A 19519-nucleotide genomic window follows, 5' to 3' on the forward strand; every position below is an offset into this window, starting at 1 on the left:
ACATTAGAGGGAATAAGTGGATACTGTTTGCAATAAATGGGAATAAACTGGAGGGGAACACAAAGAGGCTACTGTCAAATATAGCTGAAAATGTGTTGCTGGTTAAAGCACAGCAGGTCAGGCAGCATCCAAGGAACAGGAAATTCGACGTTTCAGGCCAGAGCCCTTCCTGGAGGAAGAGAGCTTCTTCAAGGAAGGCATCCTTGCGAGAGGATTCGCAGTAGGTTAAAATCTTCGGGTAAAAATGAGGTCTGGAGATCAGAGCTGAAAATGTGTTGCTGGTTAAAGCACAGCAGGTCAGGCAGCATCCAAGGAACAGGAAATTCGACGTTTCGGGCCAGAGCCTCTGGCCCGAAACGTCAAATTTCCTGTTCCTTGGATGCTGCCTGACCTGCTGTGCTTTAACCAGCAACACATTTTCAGCTCTGATCTCCAGCATCTGCAGACCTCACTTTTTACTGTCAAATATAGACAGGTGAGCATGGGAGTGTGCATGCAAAGTCTAACCTGGTGAAATGTGACATTACCCATGTAAGAAGAATGGAAAAGCAATTTTTTTCAAAAAGAAAGATGAGTGAATGTTCCAAAGCATAGGCCAGTGATTCCCCATTAAAATGATTGTGACCCCCCTCAGTGTGACCTGTGAGAGTGGATTGAGGGGAGTAGGTGGGTTGTAGCAGGACCTGTCAAAGAAGATTGAGGAAGTCAGGTGGTTGGGAAAGGAGACCTGTGAGACAGGATTGAGGGTGGGGGTGACAGGGGGTTGGGTGGAGGAGATCAGTGAGAGAATTGAGGGAGTGGGGTGATTGGGAGGGGAGATCTGTTAGAGGATTGAGAATAGGGGGAGTTTGGTTGGAGGAGACCTGAGAGAGGATTGAGGGCGTGGGTGGTGGGGTGGGGATGGGGACTTGCAGTTGGTTGGAGGACTTGAGTGTGGTGCTGGAAAAGCACAGCAGGTCAGGCAGCATCCGAAGAGCAAGAGAATCGACGTGCCAGAAACGTCGATTGTCCAGCTCCTTGGATGCTGCCTGACCTGCTGTGCTTTTCCAGCACCACATTCTTGATTCTGATCTCCAGCATCTGCAGTACTCACTTTCTCCTTGTTGGGTGGAGGAGACCTGTGAGAGAGGATTGAGGGCGTGGGCAGTGGGATGGGTGTTGGGTTTGTTTGGAAGCGATCTGAGAGAGAGAGAGTGAGAGGGTTTAGGGTGCAGTGGGAATTGGGGGAGGTGACCTGTGAGGCTGGAGGCTTGGGATAAAAGGTCATTTATTTAGGACTAGGAATGGACATCACAAATCAGAAAACTGAGAGGGTTGCAAATCTATGACCTTCCCAATCACAGAAAGGTATAGATATCCACTTGTTGAGTATATATTCAAGTTTAAGATTGACAAATGTTTGGGCACTAAGGAAATCAAGGAATATTATTTTGGGTTATGGTGGAGAATAGAACTGAGATAGAAGATCAACCATGATCATATTAAATGATAATGACTTGAGAAGCCACATGTCCAATTCCTTTTCATATTGTGTTTGTAGTTGTGCTTTCTTACTGTGCATATATCTTGGCTTGATGGTGTGTGAACTTGTTTTCTTAACATAGCATCAAGAAGATAAAGAGACTTTTGGGCAGATGTTCTACTTTCCTGACACCTGATTACTATTGCTGGCAATAGTGGTGCTGAATTGACCATTAAAATTCAGGTTAAAGAGAGCTCATTTGGTGATCAGAGGAGTTGCCCTTCATGTCCTGGCCAATATTTGTTTTGAAATCATCAGGCTGAATGGTGACCTTATAGAGAGGTTTAGAAAATGACTCGGAGCATGGAGAGAGTGAATAGTCAAGGTCTTTTCCCCAGGGGGTGGTAGTGGCAGAGGGTTTAGGTTTAAGGTGAGAGGGGAAAGATTTAGAAAGGACCAAAAGGGAAAGTATGTTAATGCAGAGGGTGGTGCGTGTATGAAATGAAGTGCCTAAGGAGTGGTGGAAACAATAAAACTACAGATGCTGGAACCCCAAGTAGACAAGTGGGAGGCTGGAAGAACACAACAAGCCAGGCAGCAACAGGAGGTGGAGAAGTTGACGTTTTGGGAGTAACCCTTCTCCACCTCCTGATGCTGCCTGGCTTGCTGTGTTCTTCCAGCCTCCTGAGGACATGGTGGAGGCTGGCACATTACAACATTTAAAAGGCATCTGGATGGGTATATGAATAGGAAGGGTTTAGAGCGATATGGGTCAAATACTTGCAAATGGGACTAGATTAGGTTAGGATGTCTAATTTGCATGGACGAGTTGGACCTGTGAGCCTGTTTCAATGCTGTACATCTCTATGAGGACCAACACCTGACCATTATCTTTGCTGTTGGTGGGAGCCTGTTGCTAATTGGTTGCTGCATTTTTAAAATTGAACCAGTGACTTCACTGCAAGTGTACTTCAAAGTGTTTGTAACATCTGGATGCCATGAAAAGTGATATACAGGATACAAGTCTTTCTACCTGTCCATAATCATGAACTCACTTAAAAATCAATGGGTTAGCAACGGTGCTAAAACTGCACAGGAATGAATTTTAAGCATTTATCTCTTGCAGAAATTGAAATTCTGGCATTCTCAGTAGCATTTTAAAAATGAAATTACACAAAATAATTAGGACAGGTGAAAACCAAATAGTCAGGCACTAATCTTGTGCTGGTATTTATCACACCTATCAATTCATTTGGAGCAATTTAATGTCCATTCAGTCAACACCTTTCTGATACATCAATGGTTAGACTCTCGTCTAACTTTGGTCATTTTACTCAAGAAAGCCAGATAAGATTGTTAAAATTGGATGGGTCACTTCTTTGAATGTGACCAAACCTCTATTATATTCAGAAAATGAGTTGTTATGCCCATGAAAACATTTACTTGTGAATCAGAATTTGTGATGCAAACCTTTCATTAGCTGAAGAAATTGAGCTTCTGAAAACTGTACAATGATGATGTGAATCATCCTAAAACACTCTAGGTATCAGGCGGTAAGCCACTACATCAGTATAATGTCTCCAGTCCTTGTTATACTTGCTTGAGCAGCGATGTTCATCCCTAATACAACGATGGACCAACAAGATTGACATGTAGATGATATAGAAATAAGGCAGGAGGTGTGAAAACCCACAAGCCAAGCAGTAGGATAGTGAACCCATGAGATCCCCAGTGTAGTTAAAATGGCGAGCCAGGCCCCAGAACCCAGAGATCATCAGCTTACTGTGGTGCTTTTTACCATCATTGGATAAGTAGGAGCATTCAATGTAGTCAGGTTTCTTGCCCCAGATCTTGCAATTTCCATCTGTGCGCCTGAAGAGGTCTTTCTGGTGGTTTGTCATTCTGAAGATATAATAGCCAATCAATCCCAGGAGAAGCACTCCGATTGCACTGGGAGTTGAGAGTTGTACTGGGTTGTAGACCAGGTACAGGCCCTGTGACATTGAAAACAAAAAGAACTCTCAATTTTCCATTCTTTATGATGACAGTCGCTGAGCCAGAATTATCCATCCACAATTACCACAGCATCGAGTATGAAATACATTGTTAATCCCTCATCTTTTTGAGGCACGATCTGGCACACACTCCTCCTGGGTTTGAGCATGTAAATGTGATTTGCTTGTGGTTTTACATACAGTTTACATTAATAGCTAGACCGCATCACTAATGGAAGCTAAAAATGATTTTTAAAAAAGTGTCCAATGAAGTACATGTCTCTCAGAGATAATAACATTTATCAATTTGAACCTGTACAGTATCTGACCCCCTGTTTGTCTAAGACTCCCAGAACCTGCTCATGATCTTTCTACACTCGTAACATTAAAAACAAACGGAGACATGAAGTTGGCGACGCTCAATTCAAACCGAAGATTCTGGAGAAAAGCATCATGTAGCACTCCAATGCAGCACTGAGGGTGGCTGAAATGTAGGAGGTGCCGTTTTATGGGCAGGTTCAAACTCAGGTTCCAACACCATATTCTGGTGATTCAGAAGTGCGGATGCTAAAGATTGGATTCCACTGATATTTTTATTATTTATTGAGATGTGGATATTTGGTACCCACACCCAATTGACTTTGAATGGCTTGCTGGGGCCATTTCAGAATCCCTTTCCAAGCAGTTCCAGTTCTGCTTCAATGTTGGAATGACCCAACAACATGGAAAATTGTCCAGGTATGTCCTGTACACAAAAAGCAGGACAAATCCATACAGTCCGAGCAATCTAGTCTCAACCAGCAGTAAACTGATGCAATGTGTCATCAACAGTGTTATCAAGCAGCACCTGCTCAGCAATAACCTGCTCACTGACGCTTCGTTTGGGTTCCATCAAGACCAGTCAGCTCCTGACCTCATTACAGCTTTGGTTCAAACATGGATAAAAGAGCTGAATTCCAAGGGGTCGGTGAGAGTGACAGCCCTTCACATCAAGGCTGTATTTGACGGAGTGTGGCATTAAGGGGCCCTAGCGAAACTAGAGTAAATTGAAACTGGAAGTGGGATCCATCTGAGGAAATCTCTCTCCTGAAGGAATACTTGTTGAAAAGGAAGATGGTTGTGGTTGTTGAAGGTCAGTCATCTCAGGTGTAAGAGCTCCTCTGGGCAGTGCCCTGGGCACAGCCATTTTCAGCTACTTCATCAATCATGACCCCTCAGACCCTGAAGCTGTACAAGTCCAAATACAGAAGACCTGGATGATATCCATTTTCCTTCAATTTTTCATTTCCATAACTCTTGCTACTTGTGCTTTAGTTTTTGGGTAAATTCTACTTGTGTCACTTTCACTTCTGGGCATCAGTGAGGGTGGTTTTTAACAAGGTGCTAAATTCCCTCCTCCCCCATCATCTGAAGAAGGCAGTGTGCCAACTGCACCTCCACTCCAGCAGAAAACCGAGCAAGCAAGCGAGAAGACCCCCATCCTTATTGCGACGGCAGGTCCTATTTCTCAGAGATGTTGACCCGTCAAATGGTTGGCAGCTCTCGAGCTTTGGCAGTGCCAGCTGGATTCCCATTGCTCGGGCTACAATGGTCACCTGACCACCAGGAGCTGGAGTCTGAGTGCGAGGGAATTGTGGGACAAAGCTTAGAAGGTGTTGGAGAGGGGTAGGTTTGGACTCATTGAGGTGGAGGACAACTGGAGAAAGCTGGACAGGGTGCAATTGCTGTATGAGCTCCAGAGACCCATCAAGGAAATACTACTTCCTGCGCCCACATGCTGCCAGACTGGGCACTTGTTGTGGGCTATCCAGCCAGTAATAAATCCCAGCAGCAGAGACGTAAAGCCTCTAAGTGGGCGGTAATTGGTGGTTAACATTGGCTGCTACCGATCCACTAGCCCTCCCCAGGCCCACGCTGCAATGTCTAGTTTAGACAGGTCCAGGGAGTGTACATCAGGAGCCAATAACCAGGTTTCGTGGCTGTGGGGATGAGGGGTGTGGGCTACTATATTCTGTCTCTGCTCTGCAACTCACAATGGGGGATGTTAATAAATCCCGCCTTATTATTCTGCTTGAGTTAGAAGTGTAGCATTTATAACTCCTCTATTAAGGTGCACCTGGAAAACAAACCTGAGCGCAAAGTATCTATTGACATCTATCTATTAAAATCACGTTACCTGCAGAGTGTAAAGGTATGGCAGCCAGACACAGTCACCCCAACCCAGGTACCAGCCAAAATGGTCATGGCAAATATCAATTGTCTTCAGATACCACGCTTCATTCCAGAAGAAATCCAGCACATAAATGGCCTAAAAATAGTCAATCATTCATTTCACAGTTGTCACATGAAAAACAGTTAACAATTTATGAGACACTTTATGAACATTTCATACAAAAACAATCTGCATTCTATTGTAAAACTTCCCAAGGTGCTTCACCAATCATGGTTATCAAATAATACCAAGGTGACACCAAGGTACATAAGGCCATATATTGAAAAATGTAGGGTCTTCAAAGAGGAGAAACATAGGTGGGAGGTTTAGGGATAGAATTCCAGAGGTTGGGAATGGCATGGCCGAAATGACGGACAAATTAAAACTGATGCACAAGAGGCCAGACTGGATAGTTCAGAGGATCCCACGATGTTATAGAGTAGGGGAGATGGTGATGCAGTAGTGAGGTCAATAGATTAGTCATACAGAAGCCCTGGGGACATGGGGTTCAATTCTCATCATGCTTGGTGGAATTTGAATTCAATTAATAAATCTGGAACTGAAAGCTATTCTCAGAAATACTGACCATGAAAGTATCACTGATTGTTGTAAAATGCTTTCCGGCTCTGAGGGAAGCCAATCTGGCCTAATATGACTCCAGAGCTACAGCAACATGGTTGACTCTTAACTGCCCTCTGAAACAGCCTGAGCAAGCATATCACTTGAAGGGCAATTAGGGATGAGCAGGATTAAGTTGAGAGTGTGGTGCTGGAAAAGCACAGCAGATCAGGCAACATCTGAGGAGCAGGAGAATTGACGTTTTGGGCATAAGCCCTTCATCAGGAATCCTGAAACATTGATTCTCCTGGTCCAAAGTTGCTGCCTGACCTGCTGTGCTTTTCCAACACCACAACCTTGACTCTAATCTCCAGCAGCTGCAGTCCTCACCTTTGCCTGCTGGAGAGTAAGTGTTGACTCAAATCTAAACTCAGGGTCAAATATGACAACCAGATTCTAAACAGGTCAGAAACTAGAGAATGTAGTGGGGACTGCAGACAATGAGTTTGAACTTCCCAGCCTTTAGCTGGCATGAAATGAATCTGATCCAATTACTAAGTGTTGCACAAGATACAAGATTAATTAGAGCGAGTGTATGGTTTCGGAGAGGTGGCAGTAGGTGAGGCTGGGTGATATTAATGTATTTCTGGAAATTAATTTTCGAATAAAGTTGCTAAACAGCTGCATGTAGATATCAAAAATGATTTCTTTGCCTCTTCCTCACATCCTTTTCAAATGTTCATCTACTTTCTCTTTAAAAGTTGTTATGAATTCTGTTCCCAGCCAGTCATTAGTCTGGAAATTCTTTATACAAGAAGAATCATAAACTGTCTCTGGGTGCTTTTGGTGTGAAATCAGACCATTGAAACGTATTACTTCCTCACATTAGTGTCTGCCAGTCTGTCATTCCACTGCAGGGTTCCCAGGCATATTCCTGGGTTATTTAAAGCTTTCCCAAGGAGACACAAAAATATAATTACCTGCAGCACATTCACCAAGATCATGGAATTTGTCACGTGACTGTACAGCTCGAGTTGCTTGGCAGCAAAGGAAAGGTTAATGAGAGTCCATGCCACAATACCAGGACGACCATTAAAGAAGAGCTTGAAGTCAAACCATGCTCCTATACGTGGATTAAACTCAATCCCCATCATGTAATCGTAGAAGAAATTTCCAGTGAACTTGCTAAAGAAAGGGAATAAACATGTCAAAACTGTACTTCCCATTTCAATAGACCCAGTGGTGTAATAATGACAATGCTTTTGTATTGCTATTCATTCCCTTCTTTATGAGTTGCTCATTGATGAATTTGTTACAGAGAGGTGCATGCATTTACCAGGCTTAACACCAACACCAGTGATTCACCGTTTACAACAACAGCATGCCTTCAGCATGGACAAAACAGTCCAAGATGTTTTACAGAGGCACACAGATAAATGTGAACATTGAAAATATGTTTGAGGGGACAGAATTAAAAACAGGGTTTAGGAAGTGGATTCAAGTGTGGATAAGGTGGCTGAAGATCAGGCTAGCAAAGGTAAGCAAATGGATGGAGGTACTCACACAGTAGACCAGAGTCAGAGTGGTAGAGAATGTAGGGGGTACTGTGTGGATGCTGATGTCATGTTGGACAGCAGGAAGAAGTTTTATAATTGTTCTTGGGATGTGGGCATCACTGGTTGGGCCAGCAATTATTGTCCATCCCTAATTACTGGCTTGCCAGGGTGATTTCAGAGGGTACTGAAGAGTCATCCACATTGCTGGGTCTGGAGTCACATGAAGGCCAGATCAGAAGAAAGTGAGCACTGCAGATGCTGGAGATCAGAGTCGAGAGTGTGGTGCTGGAAAAGCACAGCAGGTCAGGCAGCATCTGAGGAGCAGGAGAATCGACGTTTTGGGCATAAGCCCTTCATCTGGAGTAAGGTTGGGAGCCTTGGGGGTGAAGATATAAATGGGAAGGGGGAGGGACTGGGGAGAAGGTAGCTGAGAGTGCAATAAGTGGTTGGAGGTGGGGGTAAAGGTGATAGGTCAGAGAGGATGTGGAAGGTTCCTTTGCGGCCTCTGATGGAGGTGGGGGAGGTGTGGGCTCAGGTTTTGCAATTCCTGGCACCCTTGCTTGCCACCACAGGAGCCTCCCACATCTATCAAATTCCACCTGCAGTTCCACACATGTCATTTACTGTATCCGCTGCTCCTGAAGCAGTCGCCTTTATATTGGGGAGACTGGACGCCTTCTCACAGAGCGCTTTAGGGAACATCTTCGGGACACCCGCACCAATCAACCCCACTGCCCGTGGCCGAACATTTCAATTTCCCCTCCCATTCTGCCGAGGACATGCAGGTCCTGGGACTCCTCCATTGCCACTCCCTTAACCACACGACGCCTGGAGGAAGAACTCCTCATCTTCTGCCTTGGGACTGTCCAACCCCAGGGCATCAATGTGGACTTCACCAGTTTCCTCATTTCCCCTCCCCCCACCTTACCCCAGTTCCAACCTTCCAGCTCAACACCATCCTCATGACCTGTCCCACCTGTCAATCTTCCTTCCCACCTATCCGCTCCACCCTCCTCTCTGACCTATCACCTTTACTGACACCTCCACCCATCTATTGCACTCTTAGCTACCTTCTCCCAGCTCCCCCCCTCCTCCTACACCCCCCTCCCCATTTATGTCTCCACCTCCGAGGCTCCCAGCCTCATACCTGATGAAGGGTTGATGCCCTATACATCGATTCTCCTGCTTCTCGGATGCTGCCTGATCTGCTGTGCTTTTCCAGCAACACACTCTCGACTCTGAAGGCCAGATCAGGTAAGGTTGGCAGATAACCTTACCTAAATTATATTAATCAACCAGATGGGTTTTTGCGTTTTTTTTAATTTCAAATTTTAATTCATTCAAGTTTCACCATCTGCCATGGTGGGAATCAAACCCATTACTCCACTGGTAGTTCTGTCACAATATGGAAATAGGCCAACTAGAGAGGAGCTGAAAATGTGTTGCTGGAAAAGCGCAGCAGGTCAGGCAGCATCCAAAGAGCATGAGCCCTTTTTCATGAATCTCCAGCATCTGCAGTCCTCACTTTCTCCTCCAACTAGAGAGGAGGCCAATTTGAATGTGGTGCTTGGCTATGGACCAGGTCGGGTGTCAGATAGTGATAGTGATCACAACTCCCTGAGTTGAGATTGTGGTGCTGGTCAGGCAGGTCAGGTCAGGCAGCATCTGAGGGTCAGGAAAATCAACATTTCTGGCATAAGCCCTTCATCAGGATTTATGTCTGAAACATTGATTCTGATGCTGCCTGACCTGCTGTAATTTTCCACCACCACACTCTCAACTCTTATTTCCAGCATCCACAGACTCACTTTTTTTTAGATGATCACAACTCCCTGACCTTTACTATAGTCATGGAAATGGATAGGAACAGACGGTATGGTTAAGTATTTCACTGGGGGAAGGGGAATTACAATGCTATTAGGCAGGAACTGTGGAGCATAAATTGCAAACAAATGTTCTCAGAGAAATGCACAACAGAAATGTGGAGGTTGGTTAAGGAGCACTTGCTGTGAGTTCTGGGTAGTTTGTCCCACCGAGGCAAGGAAGGGATGGTAGGGTGTAGGAACCTTGGATGACGAGAGATGTGGAGCATCTAATCAAGAGGAAGAAGAAAGCTTATGTAAGGTTGATGGAGCAAGGATCAGTCAGGGCTTTAGAGGGTTACAAGGTAGCCAGGAAGGAACTGAAGAATGGACTTAGGAGAGTTAGAAGGGGGCATGAAAAAGCTTTAGAGGGTAGGATTAAGGAAAACCCCAAGGCATTCTACACTTATGCGAGGAACAAGAAGACAGCTAGAGTGAGGGTAGGGCTGATCAGGGATAGTGGAGGGAACTTGTGTCCAAACTTGTGTTTGGAGGGTGGCAAATGTTGCTCCCTTGTTCAAGAAAGGGAATAGGGACAACCCTGGGAATGACAGACCATTCATTCTTACATTGTTGGTGGGCAAATTACTGGAGAGGATTCTGAGAGACAGGAATTATGATTATTTGGAAAGCATAGTTTGATTAGAGATAGTCAGCATGGCTTTGTGAGGGGCAGGTCATGCCTCACAAACCTTAATGAATTTTTTGAAGGCGTGACAAAAACACATTGATGAAGGCAGAGCAGTAGATATAGTGTATTTGCATTTTTGCAAGGCATTTGATAAGGATCCCCATTGTAGGCTCATTTAAAAAGTAAAGAGGCATGGGATACAGGGAAATTTTGTTGTCCGGATACAGCATTGGCTAGCCCATAGAAGACAGAGGTTCCTAGTGGATGGAAAATATTCAGCCTGAAACTTGATGACCAATGGCGATCCATGGGCATCTAATCTGGGACCTCTCCCCTTTGTGATTTTTATAAATTACTTTGATGAGGAAGTGGAAGGGTGTTTTAGTAAGTTTGCTGATGACACAAAAGTTGGTGGAGTTGTGGATAGTGTGGAGGACTGTTGTCGATTGCAATGGGACATTGACAGCATGCAGAGTCATAGTCATAGAGTCAGAGATGTACAGCATGGAAACAGACCCTTCGGTCGAACCCGTCCATGCCAACCAGATATCCCAACCCAATCTAGTCCCACCTACCAGCACCCGGCCCATATCCCTCGAAACCCTTCCTATTCATATACCCATCCAGATGCCTTTTAAATGTTGCAATTGTACCAGCCTCCATCACTTCCTCTGGCAGCTCATTCCATACACATACCAACCTCTGTGTGAAAAAGAGTTGGGCTGATAAGTGGCAAATGGAGTTCAATCTGGAAAAGTGTGAAGTGATTCATTTTGGAAGGTTGAATTTGAGTGCAGAAATACAGGGTTAAAAGCAGGATTCTTGGCAATGTGGAGGAACAGAGAGATCTTGGGGTCCACATCCATAGATCCTTCAAAGATCCACCCAATTTAACAGAGTTGTTAAAAAGGCATATGGTATGTTGGCTTTCATTAGCAGGGGGATTGAGTTTAAGACCACGAGGTTATGCTGCAGCTCTAAAAGAAACCCTGGTTAGACCACACTTGGAATATTGTGTTCAGTTTTAGTTGCCACATTATAGGAATGATGTGGAAGCTTTAGAGAGGCTGCAGAGGATATTTACCGGGATGCTGCCTGGACTGGAGGGCATGTCTTATGAAGAAAGGTTGAAGGAGCGAGGGCTTTTCTCACTGGAGTGAAGAAGGATGAGAGGTCACTTCATAGAGGTCTACAAGATGATGAAGTATAGATAGAGCGGATAGCTAGAGACTTTTCCTCAGGGTGGAAATGGCTATCACAAGGGGGAATAATTTTACGGTGATTGGAGGACGGTTTAGGGGAGACGTCAGAGGTCGGTTCTTTACACAGAGGGTGGTGGATGCATGGAATGCACTGTCAGCGGTGGTGGTAGAGTCAGAGACATTAGGAATATGTGAACAACTCTTGGATAGGCAAATGGAACATAGTATAATGAAGGGCATGCAGATTAGTTTGATCTTAAAGTAGGATAAAAGGCTGGCACAACATAGAGGGCTGAAAGGCCTGTACTGTTCTATGTTCTAATATTACTACATCCCTTCCTCCCCCTTAAATTGCTGGAGAATGTTGCTAATAGACAAAAGAGAGAGACTACGGACTGATCTCAATTTCTGATGGAGGAATTTACATTTGAAGCACTGAGAGACTGGAAACCAATGAAAGGAGAGGGAATGGCGAACAGGAGTTTGCACAAAATCAGATTCTGGTGCAAGAGATCTGGAGGAGCTGATGTTTTACGAAGGGTGAAGGATGGGAAACCAGCCAGCCATGATTAGAATCACTAGGCCTGGGGTCATAAAGGTTTCAACACAGATGACCCAATGCAGGATAAACAGCAACCAATCAAGTAATGATATTCATAGTCTGGACCTAGAAGCTCAACTCGAGGTTGAACAGGGTATTGTGGTTTGTGAAAATGTGATCCACTTTGGGGATGTTGATGGTGGGGCCAGAGTCACTAACACCCCAGGACTTCCATGGATCCATGGAATTTTGAGCAGACCCAACAAGAAAAACAGCATATTTAAAGAATGCAAATTTTTAATTTGGAGAAATATTAATGAAGGATTCTTAAATGGACACAGTAATTGGAAGCCATGTATTAAAATCTCTGGGAATACAATTGACCACAGTTGGTAACTTCAGGTGAAGGCAGCAGCTCAATGTTGAGCTTAAATATAGCTTAACTGGGGGGAAAAACAAAGTGAAAAATCCCTCAACTACATTAAGGGATATAGTTGAAAGGCAGATAAATGGAGTCAACTGACAGATCTGCCTTGATTTGACAGAATAGCCATGGGGAATCCTGAATGGCTAATTTCTGTTCCTGAATAAATACTGAATGTTTGAAATGCAAACTGAATTCTAATAGCTTTCAGCAGAACAGAAGAAGATGGCTTTCGTGTTTCAGTCCAATATTGTCATGGTAACAGGGTTAATTAGAGATTTGGTGGAAATTTCTTGTCACCATACATGTGGAGGTTGGTCCCATTGCTGCAGATCAAATCAGCAAGGCACACCACACAAACGAGGAAAAGATAATTGGCCTTGGATAGATAAAGGATGCAAACAAGGAAGCTCTGAATATTTGTTAGCTTGTTGTCTATTGTCTATTTGTTGTGATGTGTGTTACATTATAGATTACTGTCTGGCCCTGCAGCTAAGTGGCAATATTGGGTTTACGGATAGATTTTATTAGAAGAGATAACCTACCCAAATGTACAAAGAGCAAAATAAGGGTCTGACATTCTCATGTGGCTGGATGGCCATAAAATATTACAACATCACAGAATTAGGCCATACTTTCCATTGAGTCTGCTCTGACAGAGGGGCAGTACACTTGCTGTAAGCTAGAGAGAGGAAGGAGCAGCTAGAAGAGGGACAATGCAGCACAGTCACAAGCAATCATATGGCTCTCTTTAGAGTTGCGTCAATGCTGTGGGAGGGTTGAAAACCTCACCAAAGTTCTGAGTTGGAAGCAATGGTTTTGAAGACGAATTTGGAGACAAAGGAAGTAGTTCAGAAGGTCTGAGGGGCAAAGAATGAGGTGGTAATAGCAGTTTGTAGAGAGAGGATACAGTGCCAAAGATATTTATAATGGCAGCTTAGATCAGAGTGGTGCTGGAAAAGCACAGCAGGTCAGGCAGCATCCGAGGAGCAGGAAAAGCACAGCAGGTCAGGCAGCATCCAAGGAGCAGGAAAAGCACAGCAGGTCAGGCAGCATCCGAGGAGCAGGAAAAGCACAGCAGGTCAGGCAGCATCCGAGGAGCAGGAAAAGCACAGCAGGTCAGGCAGCATCCGAGGAGCAGGAAAAGCACAGCAGGTCAGGCAGCATCCGAGGGGCAGGAAAAGCACAGCAGGTCAGGCAGCATCCAAGGAGCAGGAAAATCGACGTTTCGGGCAAAAGCCCTTCATCAGGCAGTCTGCTCACTGGCAATCCAGTACTATTTCATAAATCTCTCCAATATACCAAAACGAACACAGAGAGACTAACCACGAACAAGACTGTCATTGCATAATTCTTCAAATCACTGTTACAGATTAAATTCTTACCAGTCGTTGGTATTAGTGGGAAAGAGGTATGCCTTCATCATAGCAAATGTTGCCACAGTATAGCCCAGAATGTTGGCACACCACAACAGAGGAATCCAATTATCAAACAGGATTGTGGGAGAAAACCAGTGAAAATAGTTGGCATTGGCAATCCAGAGCACGTGGGTAATAATCCATGCCTGTAGTCCATTGACTTCATATTTATTGATCAGACCTGTCGGGTGAATATACTATTTTAAGGTTCTTGGTCTTTTGAAAACAACGCTGAAATTATTGTAATAATCTTCATCTTAATCGTTCTCGAACTGACTCAAACAAATAACAACTTGCATTTAGATAAGATTTTTCATGTCACAACAAATCCCACAGAGCGGAAACAAGCAAAATCTGACACTGAACCACAAAGGGAGATATTAGGCATTTATATTACAAAAGGAGATAAGCAAAGATTTGGGTAAAGGTGCAGATTGTAAGGAGTGCGTTAAAGGAGGAAAAAAAGAGAGAAAACTGGAGAGGCCAAGTGACTTAGGAAAGGATCCAGAGCTTGGGAAGGTGAAGGATGCCTCACTTTGTCATAAGGAGAAAGTGAGGACTGCAGATGCTGGAGATCAAAGCTGAAAAATGTGTTGCTGGAAAAGCGCAGCAGGTCAGGCAGCACAGTCTGATTCCTGAAGAAGGGCTCATGCCCGAAACATCGATTCCCCTGCTCCTTGGATGCTGCCTGACCTGCTGCGCTTTTCCAGCAACACATTTTCACTTTGTCATTAACCAATGAGACCTGTGATCAGACCACAAATTACCTGCAGTATAACTTGGCCACAGACCCCACACACAGGACAGCTAGAAATTCAGATCAGATGCCAGGATAATTCTCCTCCAGAAATGGATTTAAATCCCACAAAGACAGTTAATGGAGTTTGGTTTCAGTTAAAGAATCTAGATTGTAAAGTTTCATGTCAGTAATGGTGTTGATGAAGCTATGGAGTTGGCATGGTGGCTCAGTGGTTCGCACTGCTGCCTCACAGCACCAGGGACCCGGGTTTGATTCCACCCTCAGGCGACTGTCTGTGTGGAGTTTGCAGATGCTCCCCATGTCTGTGTGGTTTCTTCTGGGTGCTGCGGTTTTCTCCCACAGTCCAATGATGTGCAGGTTAAGTGGATTTGCCATGCTAAATTGCCCACCGTGTTCAGGCATGTGCAGGCTAGGTGGATTATCCATCGTTAATATGGGGTTATGGGGAAGGGGTGGATGTGGGTGGGATGCTCTTTGAGGGATTAGTGCAGATTCAAAGGGCCGAATGGCCTCTATCCACACTGTAAGGATTTTATTATGAGACTAACAGCAAAAGGGAGGAAACCACAATCTCTGGTGGGCACCAGTCCACATTATTAAAGCACCATTCCTCTCTACAAACTGCTATTACACCTCATTCTTGGTTCAGGTATTCCTGACCTCTCCTGCAAAGTCCTGGACTGATGGTTTATAAGGGACATGAATAGAATTTTTTGCAGATATTATCTGAAAGACCATAAAATGCAGCAGCAAAAGCAGGCCATTCAGCCCATGAAGTCTGTCATATAATTCAGACCAGATTATAATTGATCTGATAATCTTCCACTTCACTTACCTGCATTTTCCCCATATCTATTGATTAAAAATCTGGCTATCTCAGCCTTGTATATACTTTAACATCCAACCTCTAAGTCCTCTGCAGTAAAAAATTTGACAGATTTACTCTCCTTCAAGAGAAGAAATTCCTCTCATCTGTGTCTTAAATGGGTGACCCTTTATTCTGAGACGATAACCTTTGGTCCTAGACCTTTCCATGTCGGCTCTGTCAAACCCCCAAAGAATCGAGTGTATTTAAATCATCTCTCACTCTCTGAACTCTAGTGAGTACAGGCCCAATCTACTCAATCACTCCTCATAAGACAGTCCATACCTGGGATCAGCCCAGTGAATCTTCTCTGTACCACCCCCAATGCCAGAGTATCTTTCTTTAGATAAGGTACCCAAACTGTTCAAAGTATTTCAGCCCTGGTCTGACTCATGCCTTGCCCAGTTTTAGCAAAACTTCCCTATTATATACTCCATTCCCTTTGAAATAAAGGCCAGCATTTCACTTGCCTTCCTGATTACCTGCTGAACTTGGATGCTAGCTTTTTCTGATTCATGCACAAGGATCCCACATCCCTCTGTGCTGTAGCTTTCTGAAGTCTTTCTCCAATTAAATAGCATTCAGCTCCTCTATTCCTCCTGCCAAAGTGCATGAAATTTTCACACATTATATTCCTTTTACTAAGCTGTTGCATACCCTCTCAACCTGTCCATAACCCTCTGCAAACTCTTTTTTAAAAAATCATCCTCATCACTTATTTTCCCACTTATTTTGTGTCATCTGCAAACTTGGCTATTACACATTCATTTTTTTTTCATCCAAGTCATGTATACATGATGTAACGAACTGTAGCCCCAGCAGTAATCTTTGTGGCATTTCACTAGCCCAAGGCTCCATTCTAAAAATGCCCCCTTTATGAATCAATCAATCATCTATCCGTGCTAATACACTACCTTCAGCACCATGGTCTCATCTTATTAAGTAGCCGAACATGCGGTAGCTTATCAAATGTTTCTGAAAGTAAAAGGGACACTCACCCATGGATTTCCTGACCTAAGGACATTGCAATTAAATACTTTTGAGACACTGTCACTGTTGTTGGAAAAGTGGCAACCAATTTGTACACAGAAAATGAGCAATGGGCCATCAATTCTCACCCAGCCAGTGACACCAATATCCCAGAAATGAGTTTTAAAAAACCTCCCAGGAGCTGCAATGTGAAAATGACCAGACAGTCTCTTCTCCTGACATTGGGTAAGGGTTAAGCATTGGCTAGGACACTGGGAGAAGCTCCTGTTCATTGAATCTTTCTGTCCAATCAGAAAGCAGACAGGAATTTGTTTTGACGACTCATTTGAAATTTCGCACCTTATGGACTCTGTGAATCTGCTGTCGAGTGTCAGCCTGGGTTCATGGGGTCAGCTCTCTTTAACCATTTAACTCCAGAGGCAACAGTGAGTCATGGCTAACTCTATATGACATAAGGGTTTTATACCAACAATAATCAGCTGATACACATCAATGTGTGAGCTCAAAGATCTGTTTTGGCCCCACCCAAAATATGGAGGAAGTAAGGACTACAAAATGCTGGAGTCAGAGTCGAGAGAGTGGTGCTGGAAAAGCACAGCAGGTCAGGCAGCATCCGAGGAGCAGAAGAGTTGATATTTTGTGCATAAGCTCTTTCTCAGGAATCACCATTCCTGATGAAGAGCTAATGCTCAAAATCTTCGAGTAAAAAGTGAGGTCTGCAGATGCTGGAGATCAAAATGTTGATTCTCCTGCCCCTCGGAGGCTGCCTGACCAGCCCACCCAGAATGTGTGTCATGGTATTGTCTTCTAAGCTTCATCATTGAAACCGGCACAGAAGGAATGACTATCGGCAATCCCCAGTCAAACCAATCCAACTGATTCTTGGATTCATTCTCACTTCACAGAATCACAACAATGCAGAAGCAAGCCATTCAGCCCATCAAGTCCACGTCAACCCTCCGAAGAGCATCCCTCCCAGACCCACCCCATCCCTGTAACCCTGCAATTAGCAAGGCCAATCCACCTAATTGTACATCTTTGGGCTGTGGGAGGAAACCCACGCAGACACAGGGAGAATTTGCAAACTCCACACAGACAGGTGCCCAAGGGTGGAATTGAACCTGGTTTCCTGGCGCTGTAATGCAGCAGTGCTAACCACTGAGCCACCATGCCACCCAACTGGGAAGAAGAAGAAAATATAAAGTTGCAGGTTGTTACAGGGAATGCCAAAGTCTAGCAGCACTTCTTGAAGGCTCACACAGGACAAAATTACCCCCAAGATCGCACTGACTTACCTCTGAAGGACAATAATGTCAATGACAAACCAGAACCATCTGAGCTTTTCACCAGAAGCCTTCACTCAATCCTACCCAGACAAACTCCTACAGGCCTTATTATTCGCCCAAGGGCAAGATCAAACAGGTTTTGTTCCTCCCAGTGGTCCCACCAATCTGTCCAGAAATCCGGAGACGCTGAATTACATAGAACATACAGTACAGTACAGGCCCTTCAACCCTCGATGTTGTGACAGCCTTCTATCCTACTCTAAGATCAAATTAACCTGCATACCCTTTATTGTATTATCTTCCATTTACCTATCCAAGAGTCGTTTAAATGTCCCGAATGTATCTGATTCTACAACTGCTGCTGGCAGTGCATTCTACTCACCCACCACTCTCTGAGTAAAGAACCTACCTCTGACATCTCCTCTAAACTCTTTGTGATCTGGCATGCAATCAAAATGGGGTCAGAATATATCATGTTCAGTTCTGCGATAGGAAAGATGTTGTTAAACGTGAAAGAGATCAGAAAAGATTTACAATTATGTTGCTGGAACTGGAGAGATTGAGCAATATGGAGAGGCTGAATAGGCTGGGACTATTTGCATTGGAGCGTCAGAGACTGAGGGGTGACCTTAAAGAGCTTTATAAAATCAAGAGGGACATGGAACGGATAAATAGATGAGATCTTTCCCCTGGGGTAGGGGAGTCCAAAACTGGAGATTTAAGGTGAGAGAGGAAAGATTTAAAAGGAACCTGAGGGGCAACATTTTCACGCAGAGGGTGGTGCATGCATGGAAATAGCTGCCGAGGAAGTAGTGGAACGGGGGTATGATTACAATATTTAAAAGGCATCTGGATGAGTACATGAATAGGAAGGGTTTGGAGGGATATGGGTCAAATGCTGGCAAATGGGATTAGATTAGTTTAGGATATCTGATCGGCACCAATGAGTTGAACCAAAGATTCTATTTACGTGCTGTACCACCTTCTATAAATTTATAATCTACATTGGTGAACTTTAAGAATTAATGTGAAAAATGCAAGTATTTGCTTTGGAATACAAGTAAATTCCTTTCGTGTTCAAATGATAAAGAGATGTTACCAAAAGCAAATTTTGCAGTGTCGGTATTAGGTCAAGTGGAAAACTGTTTAAGACAGCCAGGCTGAAATTTAGAATGAAAAGAAATCCTGAAGTATTATTCCACCACAATGACCATCTCCGCTCATCCCTGTTGCTATCTAAGATCTTTCAAAACAAAGTCGTCTGAATGTTTTCTGACAGGGTTAAGAAAACAAACTGAAAAATTCACTCACCAGCAGGAGTACATGCTCCATCTTGTACTCCACCAACATAGCCAGGTAGCAACTTGTGACAAACATCAGGCACGCACATGTACAAAAACACCTGAAAATACACGCACAGAACAAAAAAAAAAGTCTTCATAATTGGTAACAAATCAGTTTGAATGGACTGATTTAGGAAGATTTAATTGCATCACCTGATAGTCTTCTCAAGACTAGGCTGGGCAGGCAGAAGAGAAGGAGAGACATTAACAGAGTGTAGCCATTTGGAAACACTAAGAATTGGAACTATCATTTCTAATACATCCACAGTCATATGCATTTCTAAGTTATCTGATAACAATTAATAATTGACAGTTTAGTTGTTTGGTAGTACAGAAATTAATGATTGCTGAAAAAAAGACATTTGACATTTTGTTTCATGTTTCATCTTCCACGTATCAGGACACATCACAACAA

At 43.9% G+C, this 19519-nt stretch overlaps 1 protein-coding gene across 4 annotated transcripts in view; it reads right to left on the minus strand.

The window, feature by feature from the left end:
• Positions 1-399: 399 nt before the first annotated feature.
• Positions 400-19519, minus strand: part of dhcr7 (7-dehydrocholesterol reductase) — a 43660-nt gene continuing 24540 nt past the window's right edge. For all 4 annotated transcript variants that reach the window (XM_060839115.1, XM_060839118.1, XM_060839116.1 and 1 more), the window contains 5 exons: positions 19073-19163; positions 13828-14041; positions 7207-7411; positions 5633-5764; positions 400-3456 (listed from right to left, as the gene is read on the minus strand). In XM_060839115.1, the coding sequence (XP_060695098.1) occupies positions 2992-3456; positions 5633-5764; positions 7207-7411; positions 13828-14041; positions 19073-19163 (1107 nt within the window). In that variant the 3' untranslated portion in view covers positions 400-2991. The remainder of the gene's footprint in view (positions 3457-5632; positions 5765-7206; positions 7412-13827; positions 14042-19072; positions 19164-19519) is intronic.

This window comes from Hemiscyllium ocellatum, chromosome 18, assembly GCF_020745735.1.
Source record: "Hemiscyllium ocellatum isolate sHemOce1 chromosome 18, sHemOce1.pat.X.cur, whole genome shotgun sequence".
NCBI classification, from domain to species: Eukaryota; Metazoa; Chordata; class Chondrichthyes; order Orectolobiformes; family Hemiscylliidae; genus Hemiscyllium; species Hemiscyllium ocellatum.